Genomic DNA, 20,456 nt, shown 5'->3' with positions numbered 1-20,456 from the left:
AAGTTGAAGGTTTTCACTGCTGTGGTGAGCAACAGATGATTTTCCTTCTATTCACTGTAGTGAACAATAGGGCAGAAAAACTTGACCTCAATGGCTTGTGAGACGACAGTGGTATTCAGCACATAATCTGGTGCTGCTGATTTATAGCATTAGTGACTTTGAAATTGGAAGGACAAAGGGCACACTGCATTTAAATTTATGTGCTCTTGTCCATTTATATTTTTTTTAGTATTGTCCATCTATGTTTGCGGAAGGCTGACCAAAAACTAGTGATCCTCAAACAGATTCCTGTGGACCAGATGACTAAAGATGAGAGACTGGCTGCTCAGAATGAATGCCAAGTGTTGAAGCTCCTCAACCATCCAAACATAATTGAATACTATGAAAATTTCCTAGAGGACAAAGCACTGATGATAGCCATGGAATACGCGCCAGGTACAGAAGGAATGACAAGATGAAATTATTATTGAGTAGTGCCTTTTCAGCTATGTATCAATTAGTTGTGGTGCCACATCTATTTGACTGGCCTGCTAATAGTCAATGTCTGGGATTACATACTAGTTATGGCAAGGGATTGGAGCAGAGTATAATAGAACATAGAACATTACAGCACAGTACAGGCCCTTCGGCCCGTGATGTTGTGCCGACCTGTCATACTGATCTGAAGCCCATCTGACCTACACTATTCCATGTACGTCCATACAGACCTTTATAGCTTTTTGCCTTTCAATAGATCATGACTAATCAGTACCTCAGCTCCATCTAACTACTTTGGTTCCATTTTCTATTGCAAACAAAAGTCCAGTCTATCTCTGTCTTTTTTTTTCTTCAGTAAGCTTGTCTCGATGGCTCAGCTTTAAGATAGTCCCATTGAACCATTGTGAAGGAAGTTTAGTTTTACCCTACAACTAATAGATCTCTTAAACAATAGAACATGTTTGAAGGTCATTGCCAACATAGGGTTTACTAGATAATAAAATGTGAGGCTGGACGAACACAGCAGGCCAAGCAGCATCTTAGGAGCACAAAAGCTGACGTTTCGGGCCTAGACCCTTCATCAGAAGGGTCTAGGCCCGAAACGTCAGCTTTTGTGCTCCTGAGATGCTGCTTGGCCTGCTGTGTTCGTCCAGCCTCACATTTTATTATCTTGGAATCTCCAGCATCTGCAGTTCCCATTATCTCTGATAGGGTTTACTAGATGTGTGGTTGTTCAAGTTCTAATGTTAGGCTTGTGATTTCCTTGCTTTGATGTTCCCTGGCATCCCAGTAAAGCCTACAGAGACCATTGTGTGAGATTGCACAATGTATCATGATTTCAGTGTGATCAGTGTGTTTGAAGGAGGAAACGTGTTGTATTTGGAACTGAAAATCACAATGGTTTGTTGGGGGTGATGGTATGGAAGGTAAAAGTGTAAAGTTCAATAATCCATTAAAGAGACAGATGGGGACGGGAAATCTGTTTACAGTAGTGGCACAGTTGTTGCAAAATGGTTTAACTTATCAGTGAAAGTACAAGTGTAGGCAAAATCAGGCCCAGAGCCTGACCTAACATCTGGCCGAGACTTTAGGAAAAAGATTTCTCAGCCCATCTCACTGCACAGTTAGGTAGAATCTCAATCCAGTTTTACACATTGCAGGAGGAAGTCGTAACCAGTAAATTTGTAATGTAAATGCACTGTTTATAGTGCAAATTCATCCATAACTAATAAGTAGCTAACTAACTAAATAACTATTCTAGGGCACTGAAATATCCTTGTTGGACTTAATGTCTGAGAGTTATTGTTAGTCATTCAGATGATCCAAGCTGTTGCTGGTGTTTTAATTCACTTTGAATGTTTTGATTCCAGGAGGTACTTTGGCTGACTATATCCAGAAGCGCAACTCCTTGTTAGACGAAGACACCATCTTGCACTTCTTTGTGCAGATTCTTTTGGCCCTCCATCATGTGCATAACAAACTTATTCTGCACCGTGATCTGAAAACACAGAATATTCTACTCGATAAGTATCAAATGATAGTGAAGATCGGTGATTTTGGAATATCGAAGATTCTAAGCAGCAAAAGTAAAGCCTACACAGTAAGATTACCTTTTTGGAAAACTTTGGGGTCAACATCAATAACAATTTGTATATATATAGCTCTTTAACATAATAATGGTGAAAGATGCTCATAGACGGGAAAAAAAAGCTGGATAATATTGATGGAGACTGAAGACAATGTCAGAGTTTTTGAGGAGGCTTTTGGAATTGGTGAGATTAAAAAAATGTTCAGACAGAGGTTTGTAGACGACTGTTCAAGACTGCTACACCACCAATGATGGGCACAGAATGCAATGAAGATTAGAGCTGGAATGCAGAGGCCATTGGCATTTAAGGATTGAGGGAGATTTGAAATCATGTGGCAATAGGTAAATGAGGATAGATTTACTCTAGAACGGTCCTGAAGTCTCGTGGACCAGATTAAGTACAAGTTGGATGCAAGTGTTGTTAGATAGATATTGATTGATTCAGAATTTCAATTGCTTGTTTAAACATATTCCAAAAATTGTTTTTGATGAGATTGAAAGACTGGGAGGTTGCTCGAGACAAAGCATGGAGCACCAACGCAGTATTTAAGAGGCTTTACAACTTGGAAGGCATTCAGTGGTGTAGCTCTGCTTTCATAGCCAAGAAAGCCAATCCAGCAAAATGCTATGCTTTTTTCAAAAGTATACTTTATTCATGAAATTTATAAAATAATGTTTTCATATATGTGGGCATCACTTAATAAAACACCGGCATTTCTTGCCCAACCCTAACTACCCAGAGTGAAGTTACATCAAGCATTTTGTGTTGATCTGGAGTCACAAGTTGGCCAGATCAGGTGAGGATGGCACACCTCCTTCCTCACGAGTCATTTGTGAACCAGATAAGTCTTTGTGATAATTGACAGTGGTCTCTGGTCAACATTAGGCTAACTTTTCTTATTCTAGAATTTTACTGAATTCAAATTTAAATCTGGTTTGGTGGAATCAAGTCCTTGTCCTCAGAATATTAGCGTGGGGTCCTGGATTACCAGTCCAGTGATATTCCTATCAGATTGCTGTTTCCCCACTTCATAACAGTTCAAAGGTAACACTATATAAAGCATGAAACCAAACATTTTTTTCTGTACAGTATAGGGCACTCTAAAGTCCTTATTACATGTACAATTATCACTCTTTAAGATTTTTATTTATTACTTTATGGAATATATGTGTTGTTCGCCAAGTTGCCTATCCCCAACTACCCTTGAGAAGGTAATAGTTGACATTGTTATAAAAGTTGGCCATACTCAAAGGGTAAAAGTAATTGTTGCTTATTAGAGATAATAAAATGTGAGGCTGGATGAACACAGCAGGCCAAGCAGCATCTCAGGAGCACAAAAGCTGACGTTTCGGGCCTAGACCCTTCATCAGAGAGGGGGATGGGGGGAGGGAACTGGAATAAATAGGGAGAGAGGGGGAGGCGGACCGAAGATGGAGAGTAAAGAAGATAGGTGGAGAAGGTGTGGGTGGGGAGGTAGGGAGGGGATAGGTCAGTCCAGGGAAGACGGACAGGTTAAGGAGGTGGGATAGGTTAGTAGGTAGCTGGGGGTGCGGCTTGGGGTGGGAGGAAGGGATGGGTGAGAGGAAGAACCGGTTAGGGAGGCAGAGACAGGTTGGACTGGTTTTGGGATGCAGTGGGTGGGGGGGGAAGAGCTGGGCTGGTTGTGTGGTGCAGTGGGGGGAGGGGATGAACTGGGCTGGTTTAGGGATGCAGTGGGGGAAGGGGAGATTTTGAAACTGGTGAAGTCCACATTGATACCATATGGCTGCAGGGTTCCCAGGCGGAATATGAGTTGCTGTTCCTGCAACCTTCGGGTGGCATCATTGTGGCAGTGCAGGAGGCCCATGATGGACATGTCATCAAGAGAATGGGAGGGGGAGTGGAAATGGTTTGCGACTGGGAGGTGCAGTTGTTTGTTGCGAACTGAGCGGAGGTGTTCTGCAAAGCAGTCCCCAAGCCTCCGCTTGGTTTCCCCAATGTAGAGAAAGCCGCACCGGGTACAGTGGATGCAGTATACCACATTGGCAGATGTGCAGGTGAACCTCTGCTTAATGTGGAATGTCATCTTGGGGCCTGGGATGGGGGTGAGGGAGGAGGTGTGGGGACAAGTGTAGCATTTCCTGCGGTTGCAGGGGAAGGTGCCGGGTGTGGTGGGGTTGGAGGGCAGTGTGGAGCGAACAAGGGAGTCACGGAGAGAGTGGTCTCTCCGGAAAGCAGACAGGGGTGGGGATGGAAAAATGTTTTGGGTGGTGGGGTCGGATTGTAAATGGCGGAAGTGTCGGAGGATAATGCGTTGTATCCGGAGGTTGGTAGGGTGGTGTGTGAGAACGAGGGGGATCCTCTTGGGGCGGTTGTGGCGGGGGCGGGGTGTGAGGGATGTGTCGCGGGAAATGCGGGAGACGCGGTCAAGGGCGTTCTCAATCACCGTGGGGGGGAAGTTGCGGTCCTTAAAGAACTTGGACATCTGGGATGTGCGGGAGTGGAATGTCTTATCGTGGGAGCAGATGCGGCGGAGGCGGAGGAATTGGGAATAGGGGATGGAATTTTTGCAGGAGGGTGGGTGGGAGGAGGTGTATTCTAGGTAGCTGTGGGAGTCGGTGGGCTTGAAATGGACATCAGTTACAAGCTGGTTGCCTGAGATGGAGACTGAGAGGTCCAGGAAGGTGAGGGATGTGCTGGAGATGGCCCAGGTGAACTGAAGGTTGGGGTGGAAGGTGTTGGTGAAGTGGATGAACTGTTCGAGCTCCTCTGGGGAGCAAGAGGCGGCGCCGATACAGTCATCAATGTACCGGAGGAAGAGGTGGGGTTTGGGGCCTGTGTAGGTGCGGAAGATGGACTGTTCCACGTAACCTACAAAGAGGCAGGCATAGCTGGGGCCCATGCGGGTGCCCATGGCCACCCCCTTAGTCTGTAGGAAGTGGGAGGAGTCAAAAGAGAAGTTGTTGAGTGTGAGGACGAGTTCCGCTAGGCGGATGAGAGTGTCGGTGGAGACGAGTTCCGCTAGGCGGATGAGAGTGTACACCCGGCACCTTCCCCTGCAACCGCAGGAAATGCTACACTTGTCCCCACACCTCCTCCCTCACCCCCATCCCAGGCCCCAAGATGACATTCCACATTAAGCAGAGGTTCACCTGCACATCTGCCAATGTGGTATACTGCATCCACTGTACCCGGTGCGGCTTTCTCTACATTGGGGAAACCAAGCGGAGGCTTGGGGACCGCTTTGCAGAACACCTCCGCTCAGTTCGCAACAAACAACTGCACCGCCCAGTCGCAAACCATTTCCACTCCCCCTCCCATTCTCTTGATGACATGTCCATCATGGGCCTCCTGCACTGCCACAATGATGCCACCCGAAGGTTGCAGGAACAGCAACTCATATTCCGCCTGGGAACCCTGCAGCCATATGGTATCAATGTGGACTTCACCAGTTTCAAAATCTCCCCTTCCCCCACTGCATCCCTAAACCAGCCCAGTTCATCCCCTCCCCCCACTGCACCACACAACCAGCCCAGCTCTTCCCCCCCACCCACTGCATCCCAAAACCAGTCCAACCTGTCTCTGCCTCCCTAACCGGTTCTTCCTCTCACCCATCCCTTCCTCCCACCCCAAGCCGCACCCCCAGCTACCTACTAACCTATCCCACCTCCTTGACCTGTCCGTCTTCCCTGGACTGACCTATCCCCTCCCTACCTCCCCACCCACACCTTCTCCACCTATCTTCTTTACTCTCCATCTTCGGTCCGCCTCCCCCTCTCTCCCTATTTATTCCAGTTCCCTCCCCCCATCCCCCTCTCTGATGAAGGGTCTAGGCCCGAAACGTCAGCTTTTGTGCTCCTGAGATGCTGCTTGGCCTGCTGTGTTCATCCAGCCTCACATTTTATTATCTTGGAATCTCCAGCATCTGCAGTTCCCATTATCTCTGTTGCTTATTAGAGAGCTGGTTTTTGCCACTAAGAGGAGTGGGTTAGATATTCTGCAGCGAGTAACTGACCTCTGACTCCACAAAACCTGTCCATCATAGACAAGCTATGTGTCAGAAATGTGAGGGAATATTCCTCTTACCCATTGTAGCTAGAACAACACTCAAGATGCTTGACGCTATTCAGAACAAAGCAGTCACTTGATTGACACCACATCCGCAAAGATTCTGTCCCTTCACCACTGACAGTCAGTAGTAACGGTGTGTACTGTCTACTGTGCACGACATCAACTCACCAAGGTTCCTTCAGCAACATCTTCTAATCCCAGTTTTTCCATCTAGAAGGATATGGGCAAGCAAATACATGGGGACACCACCACCTGCAAGTTGCGCTCCAAACCACTTTAATTCGTGAATGGGAAATATATGACTGTTCCTTCATTCTCCAAGGGCCAAACTCTTAAATCTACACCTCCTAGTAGCATTATGGATCTAGCTGCACTAGATAGTCTGGTGTGGTTCGAGAAGACAGGTCACTACCACATCTCAGGGGCAGTCAGGATGGGCAATAAATGCAGGCATAGCCAGCAATGCATATATTCTTTAATGAATAAAAAACATTGCGCAGCAAACATATGCACTTCTGACTAAACTTAAAATCTCATCCTTTCAAATTTCAAGTTGCTGCATGGCCTCACTTGTTTCAATGTCTTGTTATCACCTCCATCTCTGAACCCTTCTCTTGCCTTATTCTGGCTTCTTGAGCATCCCCCTCATTTTAATTGCGCCACCATTGGAAGCTGTGCTTTCAGCTGCCTGTACGCCAGCATCTGGAATCCTCCCTCTATATCTCACTGTTTCTTTAAGATGTTTCTCTGACTAAGCTTTTGCTTTCTTATATCTTATATAGCTCAGCAACTAATTTTGCATTAAATTAGCATTGTGACTTTTCTGTCACATATAGTTGAAACATATTTCACTACACCGTACAAAATATTTTCTTCTAACCATCCTGTTTATCTTAAATGTATGATCTCTGCCTTTCAATAAGCTGTTTTCTGCTTTTTGTGTTTGAATTGAATTGATGTGGTGTAGTTGCTGCCATTAACTGAACTAACACAAGGTTACCATTTGCTGTTTGAATCTGTATAGATCCTGATCCAATTTTAATGTCTTGTTTCTGAGGTTAGGTTCGCTTTGCTGTTGGCAAAGTTTAATCATTGACCCAGCTTGGTTTTGCAAAGCCTTTCAAATGTAGCACCTTTCTTCTGGTTCTTTGTTGTAGATCATGCAGACTGCCAAGACTTCGATCGTGCCAAAGTGATTTCCTGTACAAGTCAAAATAAGTACTTCATTCCTGAATCAAAGCTGATTTATTCTCAAGCAGAGTAGTCCGGATGCTGGAAGTGTGAAATAGAACAGAAAGTGCTGGAGAAACTTATTAAACCTGACAGTTTCTGTGGAGAAAATAAAAGACTTAATGGGCTAAATTCTACAGGCTGTCTGCAGGCAGGTAGACCTGTAAGTTAAGGTGTGGTGACATCAGTGCCTACTCATTACACATTCACATACCTAAGTCTGAAATCCAGTCAAACATTTCTGGTTTGTAATCATAGAATCCCTCCAGTGTGGAAACAGGCCCTTTGGCCCAGCAAGTCCATGCTGACCCTCAGAGCCCACCCCCCTATAACCCACCTAATCTACACACCCCTGAACACTGCAGGCAATTTAGCATGGTCAAACCACCTATCCTGTGCATCTTTGGACTGTGGGAGGAAACCATAGCACCTGAAGGAAACCCACAGAGACACAGGGAGAATGTGCAAACTCCACACAGACAATTACCCGAGGGTGGAATTGAGCCCAGGACCCTGGTGCTATGAGGCAGCAGTACTAACCACTGAGCCACCATGCCGTGATCTAGTATCATAATTTATTCTCAGATGTGCATCAACTCTCATTTTGTTTTGTCTTTGGAATGCCAAATAAAATACTTATGAATATTGGCCTATGTACGTAGACCATTCAGCCTGTTAACCTGGCCCTACCATTTAATATGATCATGGCTAATCTAAAACTTCCCTATCGGTTTGCTTTAGAAGTTTATTTCAGTCATTTTTCCGTTGACTTAAATAAAGAATAACAAGTGTGTCTGACTGATCTTTTAATGCACCTAAGAATCTTCATTGGTATCCAAGCGGTCTGCTTGCTACTTCATACTTTATACTTTGATATTTTAGTTCAGGTTTTGGGAGTTTGGTGTTGGTGGACCAGCTCCCAGTCTTAATGCTATTGGTTTTGCTTTCTTTGGGCTTGTGGTAACTACCCAGCTATAGGCTTGTGAACCTATTTTGGGGCAATGAAAACACATTTATCATATTAATGGGTGGGTGCAATTGTGTTGAATTGCCCTCTGCCTCTAGAGAAAAACAGGCGAGTTGCTTTAAATTATTTTGATTTTCTAATCCAATCAATTTTCGCGTGGCCTATTTAATGATGAAAATATTGTCTTAAATGAAACAGATCTTGTTGTTTTATAGGTGGTGGGAACTCCATGTTATATCTCTCCAGAACTGTGCGAAGGAAAGCCATACAACCAAAAGAGTGATATCTGGGCATTGGGCTGTGTTTTGTATGAGCTGGCCAGTTTGAAGAGGGCTTTTGAAGCTGCTGTAAGAAACTAAAGCTTTTAAATAACAGTATTAAATTTCACGATAAGAATTTTACTGTGGAATGGGATGGTGAGGCCTCCTGATCAGAACTTTACCTGAATCTTTCAGTTCAGTGTACAGTTTCAAAATACATGTACAAAATTAGATATCCTCTACATTGTGAGACTTTCTGGTGTCTTTTGTGGTGCATTTACAATATAATGCAGAATTAAACCTTTTGAAGAGATTAGATTAAACAGACTGGTTAGAGTACTGCTTTATTTGATAAATGATTACAGACTTCCATGTCCTTGTGATGGAGATTGTAGTTAAGAGGATGGAATCAGTGCATGATGAATCATGTATCATTGCTCTTGTTCCATTTGTTTTTTTTACAATAATATATATTTGATATGCTTTGAATTACAATAGGAAGGAAGAATGATTGTGTAATATAAGGATTATTTTATGTTCCAATATAGACAATGAAGTTGCTGCATTGTTGTGTAATTCTGGTGAATTGTCGATATTGAGCCAAGCGTCAAGTTGAATTGTATAAAGAAGCATCATCTTTACAGTAAATTCAACCATTGTAAGATGTGCATAAGTTTAAAACCATGGAAAAAGGAGTGTATTGAAGAGAAGCACTGTACAGAGCAACTTTCATTGATGGGTGTAATGGAGGGAATGTTTTAAAAATTTGTTTATTGGATGTGAGCATTTCTTGCTGAGCCAGCATTTTGCACCCATCCCTGATTGCCCAGAAGGCAGTAAAGACTCAAGCAGATTGCTGAGTCACATCTAGGCCACCAGTAGTTAAGGGTGGCAGATTTTCTTCATTACAGAATGTTAGTGAAACAGATGGGATTTTACAACAATCAAAATGGTTGCCATTAGGCTTGATATTTATAGAATTCAGATTTCACCATCTGCCATGCTGGGGTACCAATCCCATATTCCTAGAATATTATCCTTAGATTGCTAGCCCAATTTTCCCACCTGTCCTGGTGGACAATATAAATTCTTAGATACTCAAAATTTGGTCTTGCAATATTATGTACATGGGAGTAAAGAAAAGTACCTTCAAAATAATAAAAATTATTGGAAGTGGTGAAACAGATGAATGATGAAGCTCATGTTCAAGATTTTGTTCTTTGATGATATTGGCGTCTAATTGGGATGACAAGTGTCATATTTCATATGATTGACATATGAATTTTGAAACTGTTAAAAATGTCGTTACTAATAAGGAAGAAAATCAAGTTCAGCATGAGAAAGGTCAGTGTCATTGCTAAGATACAACTAAATGTTACTTTCTGACTCATTTCTTTTTCTGGAGTTCTAATAAAATGCTTTTGGCAAGATGCGGGAAATTGAAAAGGCATATCGGGGTGATAAAGATTTTACATTAAAAATCTTGATTCAGATTCTGCAAGATATTTTATGTTAAAAGTGCTGATAAATGGAAGGTGATGTAATGCTAGTTGGGAGATCTGAGAGACATCTCCACAATCAGGCAGGCTGCTGTGAAGAAGTTGATTCCTGTGGGTATATTTAATGCATCTTATTGTTGGCCATGACATTCTAATTCTAAGATTTGTATGTTATTGGAAGAATATGTAGAATGTTTTGTAGCCAGGAAAAAAAAACTAAGTTCTTTTGACTTAATGCAGTGATGAAATGCAGGTTGAAATGTGATTTTTATTCTTGTGGTATTTCTGTATGGGGGAGTAGATAAATCTGGAATAGCTAGAATTGCAGTGATACTTTGATATTCGACTAAAGTTATTTAAGGGAGTTTGTTGTGGTTGCTGGAATTTTGCAACTTGCCCTGAAGCTTTTGTTAAATGAATGGAAATAAATTCTGCAAGGTGCTTTGACATATATTCAATTTTGACTGCCTTTCCAGAATCTGCCAGCTCTGGTGCTGAAGATCATGAGTGGTACATTTGCCCCCATATCTGACCAGTACAGTCCTGAGCTGCGCCAGCTGATTTTGAGCATGTTGAGTCTTGACCCATCCAAACGCCCTCAACTCAGTGAGATAATGGCTCAGCCTATTTGCATCCGGGCTCTTCTGAATCTCTACACTGATATTGGTAGTGTAAGGATGAGGAGGTAAGTGGCTGGGACTAGTTCACATCCTGAAAGTGCAGATGTTTTATGTACCTATTTTATGCAGCTTTTGAAAAAAATTCAGTGGTAATGGAGTAATTTTTCAATAATAATTTCACATGTACAACTGTAATAATATGAGTTTATTGGGGGAATGAATGGAAATTAAAGCAGGCTCTAATTTGGTCATGACAGAATTGAAAAGCCGTTATCGACAGTGGCTCCTGCTTCACACAGGCGGACTGGTGGAAGGGTGAGCAGTGCTAAGTCAAGAGGTAGGAAAAACTATCCTGGAAGTGGAATTGTTTTATTCAAAATTAGTGATCTCCAGCAGCAGTTGGCTAAATAAGTTCAAACTGTACAAAAGCAATGTTTGTAGTGAATTTATTAATTTTAGCCCAGTTTATTTTATTCCTTATTAATATTGTTTACACATCCCCAAATGTCCTGAAAAAATGGTGATGGGCATTTTAGTGATTTTTAATTTTGATTGAGTAATTTGTTAGACCATGAGATGGGACATTGAGTCACAAGAGTTTGGATGAAAGACATCAGTGAAACTATCAGGTTTTAGAGACAACCCAACAGATTTCACGGCTACTAGCCAACAAATCATCAAATTTATTGAATTTACTTTCACAACCTGTTAGGGATTAGGACTTAAAACTCTGTATTGTGGGTGAGCACTGCATCCTCAACACAGCCATGTTTTACTCTTTTATTTGTCTTGCCCCACATGCCTACTGTCTTCATAATTTGAATTGTGCAATTCAAATTGTCTTCTAACAGACTTCTGCTATATTAAGAATGCTCCATATTGAGATCTGGTCTGGGTGAGATGCTTTTCTTTTGACTCTTTTTGGATGATATTCAGCTGATAACTGAAATAGAAAATTACACATATGTCTGGTAGTTATATGATATTACTGGCAGGCAATATTGTGATAGACAGACATGCTCATGTTGATCTTTCGCTCTCAGCAATGCTTGGAAGTAATTTGTGCAGAGGGATCTAGAAATGTGCCATGTCTAACTTCTATGCCTTTGATTCATGTGAATATTGAGACCACTGTCAGTAAGTGTGTTGTAGGTGGGTTGACATTTATGGCAATATTAACAGCAGCAATCTATTTCACAACAAAGGTTATTTGGTCAGTAAATGTATATTGTGTTTTTAGTTAGATGCTATGGACTGCAGCAGACTCATGACTGAACTGCACCAAAGTCTCCCAATAAAAGCGGATACAGTTAGTGGAAGATAATTCTATTATGTAATGAACACAAAATAAACTCCAAACATTATTGACAGGGAGGGGAGTTACTCAATAATCTCCATTTTGGCTGGGGATAGTGTGTCAATTGAGATAGTCTTAGTTTAACTCGCTGTGTGTGCACTGCATTTACATGGTCACGTGGAAGTGTGGTGAGGGAGAAGGAGAATATTGGCACCAGATATATAGTGAGAAGGATTAAGTCTGGGTGTATTCTGAGTCTTGAAGGTAGTCCATATCCTTTAAAAGTAGCTTTTCAGGATCAGTAGATAATCTGCTTCCACCTCTGCTGCTATAAAAGGATTTACCATTCAATTCTTTATTTTACTCATGAGAATATTTCATCTTACATTACCCTCTATTTATCTGGTATTCATTTCTGCAATCTACCAATTTTGCTCTGGTTTTCTGAAGTAGGGCAGAATATTGAACTAGATAGCCTGGAGAACTGAATACAAGTCAGAGGATATTGTGATCTAACAGGACTGTTATTTTTGTCAGACTGACCTTTATGCCATATTCAATTCTTGTTGAGTGAACAGGAGACATTCAAGTTCAGGAATCTGAATTATGAGAAAAGGCCTGAGTGACTTGGGCTTGTCAGCCAAGAAACCTGCCATTTTGGAGGCAATCTTCAGAAATTGCATTAGGTAGCATTCCATTCTGTAAATGTTTCAAAATGTAGCTGTTAAGGTACAATGGAGGGGAGTTGGGAATAAAGAGTCAAATTGTAAAAAGAAAGCAAATTTAGAACCTGTCCCAGAATTTTTTTTCACAGCATTTTTAGCAGGTGGAATATCTATTAAGCAGATTAATGAAAGCGTAAGTAATGGAGTCATTCAGGAAATGCAAATATGACAAAGCGGATCAAAGACACTGCCACTGCAGCTTCAGAACTGTTGCTATTGAAACTGTTGTACTTTTTGCCACTAAGATTCGCCGGCAAGATTCATTCATATTTTATCATATATTAAATATTTTGATCTACATTAGTAAGAATATTTTAATTGCAATGTTTTTAGACAGAATATTATATTCTGTTTGTACTTTCTATGATAGCAGGTGGATTCCTTATAAACTCCACTAAGTCAGGGATACCTCTTCCCCTTTCTACCGTGTATACTTGGGGAAGTGGAATCATTTCTCCTCTCAGGCTGCCAATGCTCAACACTGAGGTAGTACAGGTCTCTGCTGGGAGAACTCAAAAAGCAGGAGTGACCAGATCAGGACGACTTATCATGTGGGAGGTAAGCTTCAGAAAATGTTGCAAATGCAGTTATGTCTAAGAGATAAAAAAACCTTGTGGTAAAATGTAAATTACAGTTACTAGTACTTAAAGTGAGTAAACATATTCCAGATTCAAACCCCCTTCCAGAGTGTGAGCATAATCGTGAAAGAGTTTTGCATCTTTAGAGGAAATGCCCTTCAGAAGAGGTGTTATACTGCCCACATCTGGAGTATTGTACCCAGTTCTGGTCGCCTCAATACAGGGAAGATGCGGAGGTCTTGGAAAAGGTGCAGAGGAGATTTACCAGGATGTTGCCTGGAATGGAGGGAAGGTCTTACGAGGAAAGGTTGAGAGAGCTAGGGCTTTTCTCTTTAGAGCAATGAAGGATGAGAGGTGACTTGATAGAGGTGTACAAAATGTTGAGAGGTATAGATAGAGTAGACAGACAGAAACCTTTTCCAAGGGTGGAGGTACCTATTACGAGGGGGCATGGTTTTAAAGTGAGTGGAGGTAGATACAGAGGAGACGTCAGAGGTAGGTTCTTTACTCAGAGAGTGATAGGGGTGTGGAATGCATTGCCGGAGAGGGTAGTGGATTCGGCCTCATTACGGGCACTTAAGTGGCTATTAGATATGCATATGGATGAGAGTATAAGGTAGGGGTGGATGTTAGATAAACCTTAGGATTAGGGTAAAAGTTCGGCACAACTTTGTGGGCCGAAGGGTCTGTACTGTTCTATGTTCTGTGTTCTGTGTAACAGGTCTGCTGGTTCAGTTAAATGTCAAAGATCCAATTGGACAATTCAACAAAGTGCAAAGAGTTCATGTCATTTCCTTCAAACAATGCTAGAAATATAAGATAATTTTATACCATCCAATCAAAATACTTTATGAAATTTATGGGAGATACGATATAGAAGAAGAACAGTACAGGGACAGAATGGAAAATGCTCATTTGAAGTGTAAACACTAATATCAGCAATTTGGGCCAAATCACTTGTTTATTTGCATTCTGTGTAATGACTTCAAGTATTTAGAATGTAGTTACAATTTTAAATTTGTAAAAGGAAAATTATTTATGGTCAACAAATTCTACAAAATCATCAGATGCTTGGAGCTCAAAGTGGAGCAATACAGCACCCGAACAAGCCGTTTGACCCACCCTGTCTGATCACATTGCCTATCTAAAGTTAATCCCATCTGCCTGCACAAGGACCAAGTCCCTCTATTTCCTCCCTATTCATATGGCTGTCTAAACGTCTTTTAAACAATGCAGTCATATCTGCTTCTAACGCCTCTCCTGGCAGTATATTCCAACTACCTACCACCCTATATGTAAAAAAACTTGCCTATCCTATCTCTTTAAACTTTCCCCCCACCTCACCTGAAACCTATATCTCCAATTATTTGACATTTTCACCCTTGGAAAAATCTGACCACCTACCCTATCCATGCCTCTCATAATTTTATGTACTTCCATTAGGTCGCTCCTCAGCCTCTGATGCTATAGCAAGAACAATCCAAGTTAGCCTAACCTCTCCTTTTATCTAATACACTGCAATATAGGTAGCATCCTAATAGAGCTCTTTTGCACCCACTGCAAAGCCTCCACATCCTTCCTATTGTATGGTGACCAGAACTGCACATGCTACTCCAAATGTGGTCTAATTAAAGTTTTATCCAGCTGCAACATGACTTGCCAATGTTTATGCTCATTGCTCCAAACGATGAAGGCAGGTGTGCTGAGTGCCACCTTTACCACCTTCCCCACTTGTGTTGCCCACTTTCGGGGAGTTATGGACTTCTACCAAGATCTCACTGTATATCAATGTTTCTCAAGGTCCTGTTCTTTACTGCATTTGACCTCCCAAAATGCATCACCTCATACTTATATGGATTAAATTCCATCTGCCATTTCATTGCCCAAATTTCCAACTGATCAATATCCTGTTTTATCCTTTTGCATCACTATCCATAACTCCTCCATTCTTTGTGTCATCTGCAAACTTACTAACCAGGTTACCTATGTTTTAATCCAATCTTTTTTATATGTAATATAAAAATCTCCCAGCCCTGATCCTTGCAGAACACCACTGGTCATAGACCTCCAGTGAGGAAAATATCCCTCCATAAAAACTCTTTGCTTATATAACAAGCCAATTTTGTATCCAATTTTCTAAATAACTATGGATCCCATGTGACTTAATCTTCTAGACCAGCCTGCAGTGAGGGATCTTGTCAAATGCTTGTCATGTTTTTCAACAAAGGTCTGGATGTTGAGACAAGATTCTTGATAGTGAGTGGTAAAAAACCTATTTACAGAGATTATCACTCATTATCACCCTTCATTATTACTAACCCTGCCTGCTTAATATGCACCAATCGCCAGAAAGAAACTAGACACCAAGAATTCCCAGCATGAACTTTAGAGTGGTTACTTGGCAACTGCAGCTCCTCTAGACCTCCATCTTGGACACCCAGCACCAGTGTCTTAAGGCAAGGCACAGTGTGTGGGCAGTGACTGCACGCACCCCATGTTCATGGGCATCTGACATATTGCACCCTATCTGCATCATCATGGCACATCTCCAATCCATTTACAGTACACTTCTGCCATACTGCACTTTGGAATGCACTGGCACCTTTCATTACACTGCTGCTACAGGGACACACCCACTTCACAGGCTTGACCAGGCTTCATTTCATAGTTGCTTGCCTGCTCTTCTGGTGCTTGGTGTCTACTTCAATATCCTGCCTTGCTTTGCCTTTTAGTGCTTTGTCCTCTTGGCTTCTGAGGTTCACCGTACTTCTGCCAGGCCTTACAGTTTATCAAAGGCACAAAGTCAGGCAGTTTGTTATGCTTGTCAGTAATAATCAGTCAAGAGTGTGGATATGTTGCAGTACGGCACACTGCTGTTTCAGTATCACATCTGCACCATGTACTGGCCGCGTACATGTCAAACATATGGCCATGACTCAAATTCTCACTCAAATCTAGGGAAATACCTTTGAATAAGGGGGTCCTGACATAGTGAGTCAGTGACAGCCTCCAATATCTGTTTAGGAGTTTGGATACAATTAGTTGGCTGGTTGGGGCATCATGATCTGGGTGGCCATAGTTCTGCTGTTTGGGAATGGCCTAAGGTCAGCACGTGAATCCAGTGCAACTAGTCTGGAGAGTTACAAGAAACGGTCAGGGCAACGTACAGATGTCACTCTAGGGTCTAGTCACTCTTTATTTGAAGATGTCTTGCTAAGATGCTCAAGGGAGTAGGCCATGGTAAACCCTGGGGAAGCATCCTCTAAAAGGTTAGAGGAGGGTTATTAGGGACCACTGCCATAGGAGGGAGTCTGAGAAACTTAATTGTGGGTATTGAATTAGAATGCTGGCATGTAGATTACAATACTGAAGAGGGGGAAAACTCAAGATATAAGTGGGTGAGATGATAGAGCACGACAGAGAAACAGCTCTTGTGAAAGTTTGTGGATGTTGTGAATGGTAAAGAGCACTTTTACTTCCATGGTGGGGCGGTGGGGTGGAATACTATGAGGGAGGGGTTGTTTACATTTGGGGTTCCCCAAGAAACAGATGTGGTGCTTGAGAATCACTGCTGAAGGACTGAGTGCTGTTGAATTCCATCATGCAACATGCGTAAAGCAGAAGTACAAAGGGATCTGGGAGTGTTGGTCCAGGATTCTCTAAAGGTTAACTTGTAGGTAGAGTCCGTGATTAAGAAAGTGAATATAATGTTGTCGTTTATCTCAAGAGGGTAGGAATATAAAAGCAGTGATGTGCTTCTGATGCTTTATAAAGCTCTAGTTAGGCCCCATTTAGAATACTGTGTCCAATTTTGGGCCCCACACCTCAGGAAGGACATACTAGCCCTGGAGTGTGTCCAGCGGAGATTCACGTGGATGATCCCTGGAATGGTAGGTTTAACATATGATGAACGGCTAGGATCCTGGGATTGTACTCATTAGAGTTTCGAAGGTTGAGGGGAGATCTAATAGAAACTTACAAGATAATGTATGGCTTAGAAGGAGTGGACGCTAGGAAGTTGTTTGTGTTAGACGGGGAGACTAGGACCCGTGGGCACAGCCTTAAAATTAGAGGGGATAAATTTAAAACAGAAATGAGACAACATTTCTTCAGCCAGAGAGTGGTGGGCTTGTGGAATTCATTGCCACGGAGTGCAGTGGAGGCCGGGATGTTGGATACCTTCAAGGCAGAGATCGATAAATCCTTGATCTCACAAGGAATCTAGGGCTACAGGGAGAGTGCAGGGAAGTGGAGTTGAAATGCCCATCAGCCATGGTTTAAATGGCGGAGTGGACTTGATGGGCCGAATGGCCTTACATCCACTCCTATGTCTTATGGTCTTAAGGTCTTATGCTTTAGCAAGTGCACGATGAAGATGAAAATAGCTGTGATGCCCTCTGAATGGGTGAATTATGGACTCCTTCCTGCGACAGAGGGTTCTTCAAGTTCTAACAATGTGAGGCCCTTCAAAGGACAACAGCATTACTCACAGACCTTGATACGTGAAGATGAAACACACATGTAAGCTTTACTGCTTTGTGAACCTTGGCATTAAATGTTTGGTCAAAACCCTTTCCCCAAGCACTCCTGACCATATCATGCAGAAATAATGAAGAATTACCACTACTGCGTGTAATGTAGTAACAATGTGTATCTACTTTGAAAGATGAGCATAGTTGCCAAAGTAGCACTCAGTTGTGATTTACTGATTGCTTGAACATAGCGCAGGAGCTGTTCACTTCACACCTTGGACTGTGGAACATTATGTTGCACAAACGATGCGTAGGCCATGTACCTTCAATGCCATAGTCACAGCTAGACAGAGACTCTCACACACATGGTGGTGAAAAGAGATTTTATATTTACAGATATGATAATGTATTTACAGTAACTTGTCATCTGTGCCACATACGTGCCCTCAGAATGTTGCCTACTTTCTTTTTCTGTCACTATGTCTGAGCGCAGTCCTGAGATTTGCAGCTGGGTGGAGGGAACTTGGCCTATAGTGAATCTTGTTTGCTTTGAAGGTTTGCTTGGGCAATCCCGAGTTCACTTTTGTCTCGAAGGCCCAGAGGTGGTGAGTATTTCCTGCCCAGAGGCAAGTGCGCCTACCTCAGCTTGGCCTCCCACAGGGCTAAGGCTAGCAGGCAGAGCAGAGGTGGAAGACTGGCTGGTCTAATGTGCCCTGAGAAGAGACTTCTGGGGAGTATGTTTCTGTTTCCCCTTTTGGCTGGGTGTCTATTGACATGATCCTTGTGAATAACGGTACCTGGAGTGTGGTCAGTGTCCCTTATCACCCTGTCACCTTGCCATCGTTGATGGTTAGATCGATGGAGTACAGGTCTGTGTGTGTATCCAATAGCCTCTTGGATTCCTGGACCTGCCTCTCCGTAGAAGCTGCCAACCCGTCCATGGAGGAAACTGCAGTCACATGCTTGAGGCAGCATGGTCCTAATCATGTCGCTGCAGTCCGGTCGTCTTTGTGTTAGCTTGCCCAGCGTCCCCAACAAATCTTCCAGTTGCTCTGTGTCAGATTGTGCATGCCAGACTGATTGCCAACAGCATGGGGTCCTCTTCTGTCTGGGACTGAGAAGGTTTCTGGCAGTCCTCTAACTGCCAGCAACTTGTCTGTTTTCTTCCTCAGCCAGTTGCGAAGGCATAGCAGTGAAGTACTCACCCAGTTGATGTTCCTGAGTCTAATCTAGATAGTATACCCATTGAGGTGTCAGTATCTCTGTCGTTGGGTGGTGCCAGTCGTGAGCCTTTCCAGTGCTTCATTTAAGGAATCCATGCTGTCTTCTCAGAAGTAGAGGAAGACATGTCTTGTGGAGTGCATATCTTGATAACAGACACCAGGGACATTTTGCTGGTGCCTGCAGGAGAGAAAGATCGCTAACAAGGGGTAAAAATTGTGGCATTTAACATTAAATTCCCAGTGGTAGTAATTGGAGAGTAACACAACAACAAACAATGCTTCTTATTTGGGTGTTGGGTTATGGCAGTTTCCATGTCCATCCTGGTCCTCGCTGCCTGAGCCCAGATCCTCTCCTCTCATAGGGTGTGTAGATGGGGGAAAGTTGATGAAGTGATCTGAGTGAGGTGGGGAGGGAGCATTTGGGAGTTTGGAGTTGGAAAAAGCAAATAAGAAAGGTTGTTGCATGCAATAGTGAGGAATAGGAGAGCTTGAGCCTTGGCAGTGTGCGTGCAGTACCGAAGGCAATGCCAAAGCAATAGGAAGAAGTTGTTGACACTTAGCCTGGTGGAACAGAAAAGATGATTGTCCTTCTTCCTGTATTGCACTGTGTTTCCCTGGACCATAGAGTCTGCCCTGATCCAGGTGGCAACCTTGGACCTGGCTGACAGAATCTGATGTCTTGGCCAGTCCTGAGGAAACAGGATGTCCCTCCTCTGTAGCACTCTCTCAACTCGGACATCTTGGTCCCTATCCACAAAGGTGAACCCCTATCTTGCCTTCTTACTTATAGCCAGAATGAATCTCTGTAAGCATACAGGGTAGTTCCAGACTTACGAGTGCTTGGCCAGGTGTGCAATACCATTCCACAAATTGCACCGTGCCAGGGATGTAGATATATTCTGGGAGAGCCCAACAATGGCAAGTATTGACCACAGTGAACGGGCAAATCAAGTTAGTATTGGATGAAAGAGGCAACGTAAGTAAACAGGATAAGTAGTTAATGAGATAACAAGGTGCAGAGCTGGATGAACACAGCAGGCCAAGCAGCATCAGAGGAGCAGGAAAGCCGGCGTTTCAGGCCTAGACCCCCGAAACATCGGCTTTCCTGCTCCTCTGCTGCTGCTTGGTCTGCTGTGTTCATCCAGCTCTGTACCTTGTTATCTCAGATTCTCCAGCACCTGCAGTTCCTACTGTCTCTGAATTAGTTAATGAGGTGAGTTTGGGATGGTAGTGCGAGAAAACGCACTGAGTCTTATGGAGAGAAACCCACCATGAAACTCAATTATTTGGAACTTTGCCAACATGTGGTAAGATCCAGCACAATATTTCAAGTTTCATTTTCCTCAGAGCACGTTACCACTGTTTCTTCATAAAATCCTCAAGATTCTTGATTGTTCTCCTATTTCTGCATTTAAGTAATTGCTGAGTGAAAAATATGAGTACAGAGTACACAAAACGTTAATATGGCA

The 20,456-nt window shown here is 42.8% G+C and overlaps 1 protein-coding gene across 3 annotated transcripts in view; it reads left to right on the top strand.

The window, feature by feature from the left end:
- nek8 (NIMA-related kinase 8) overlaps positions 1 to 20,456 on the top strand; it is a 59,104-nt gene that overhangs the window by 8,354 nt on the left and 30,294 nt on the right. For 2 of the 3 annotated variants that reach the window (XM_048557530.2, XM_048557529.2), the window contains exons 2-7: positions 230 to 435; positions 1,848 to 2,077; positions 8,529 to 8,660; positions 10,549 to 10,757; positions 10,950 to 11,029; positions 13,085 to 13,272. In XM_048557530.2, the coding sequence (XP_048413487.1) occupies positions 230 to 435; positions 1,848 to 2,077; positions 8,529 to 8,660; positions 10,549 to 10,757; positions 10,950 to 11,029; positions 13,085 to 13,272 (1,045 nt within the window). The remainder of the gene's footprint in view (positions 1 to 229; positions 436 to 1,847; positions 2,078 to 8,528; positions 8,661 to 10,548; positions 10,758 to 10,949; positions 11,030 to 13,084; positions 13,273 to 20,456) is intronic. The other variant, XM_059655413.1, reaches the window with a different exon arrangement.

This window comes from Stegostoma tigrinum, chromosome 27 (genome assembly GCF_030684315.1).
Source record: "Stegostoma tigrinum isolate sSteTig4 chromosome 27, sSteTig4.hap1, whole genome shotgun sequence".
Classification (NCBI taxonomy): Eukaryota; Metazoa; Chordata; class Chondrichthyes; order Orectolobiformes; family Stegostomatidae; genus Stegostoma; species Stegostoma tigrinum.
This window is presented reverse-complemented; position numbering and strand designations above follow the sequence as displayed.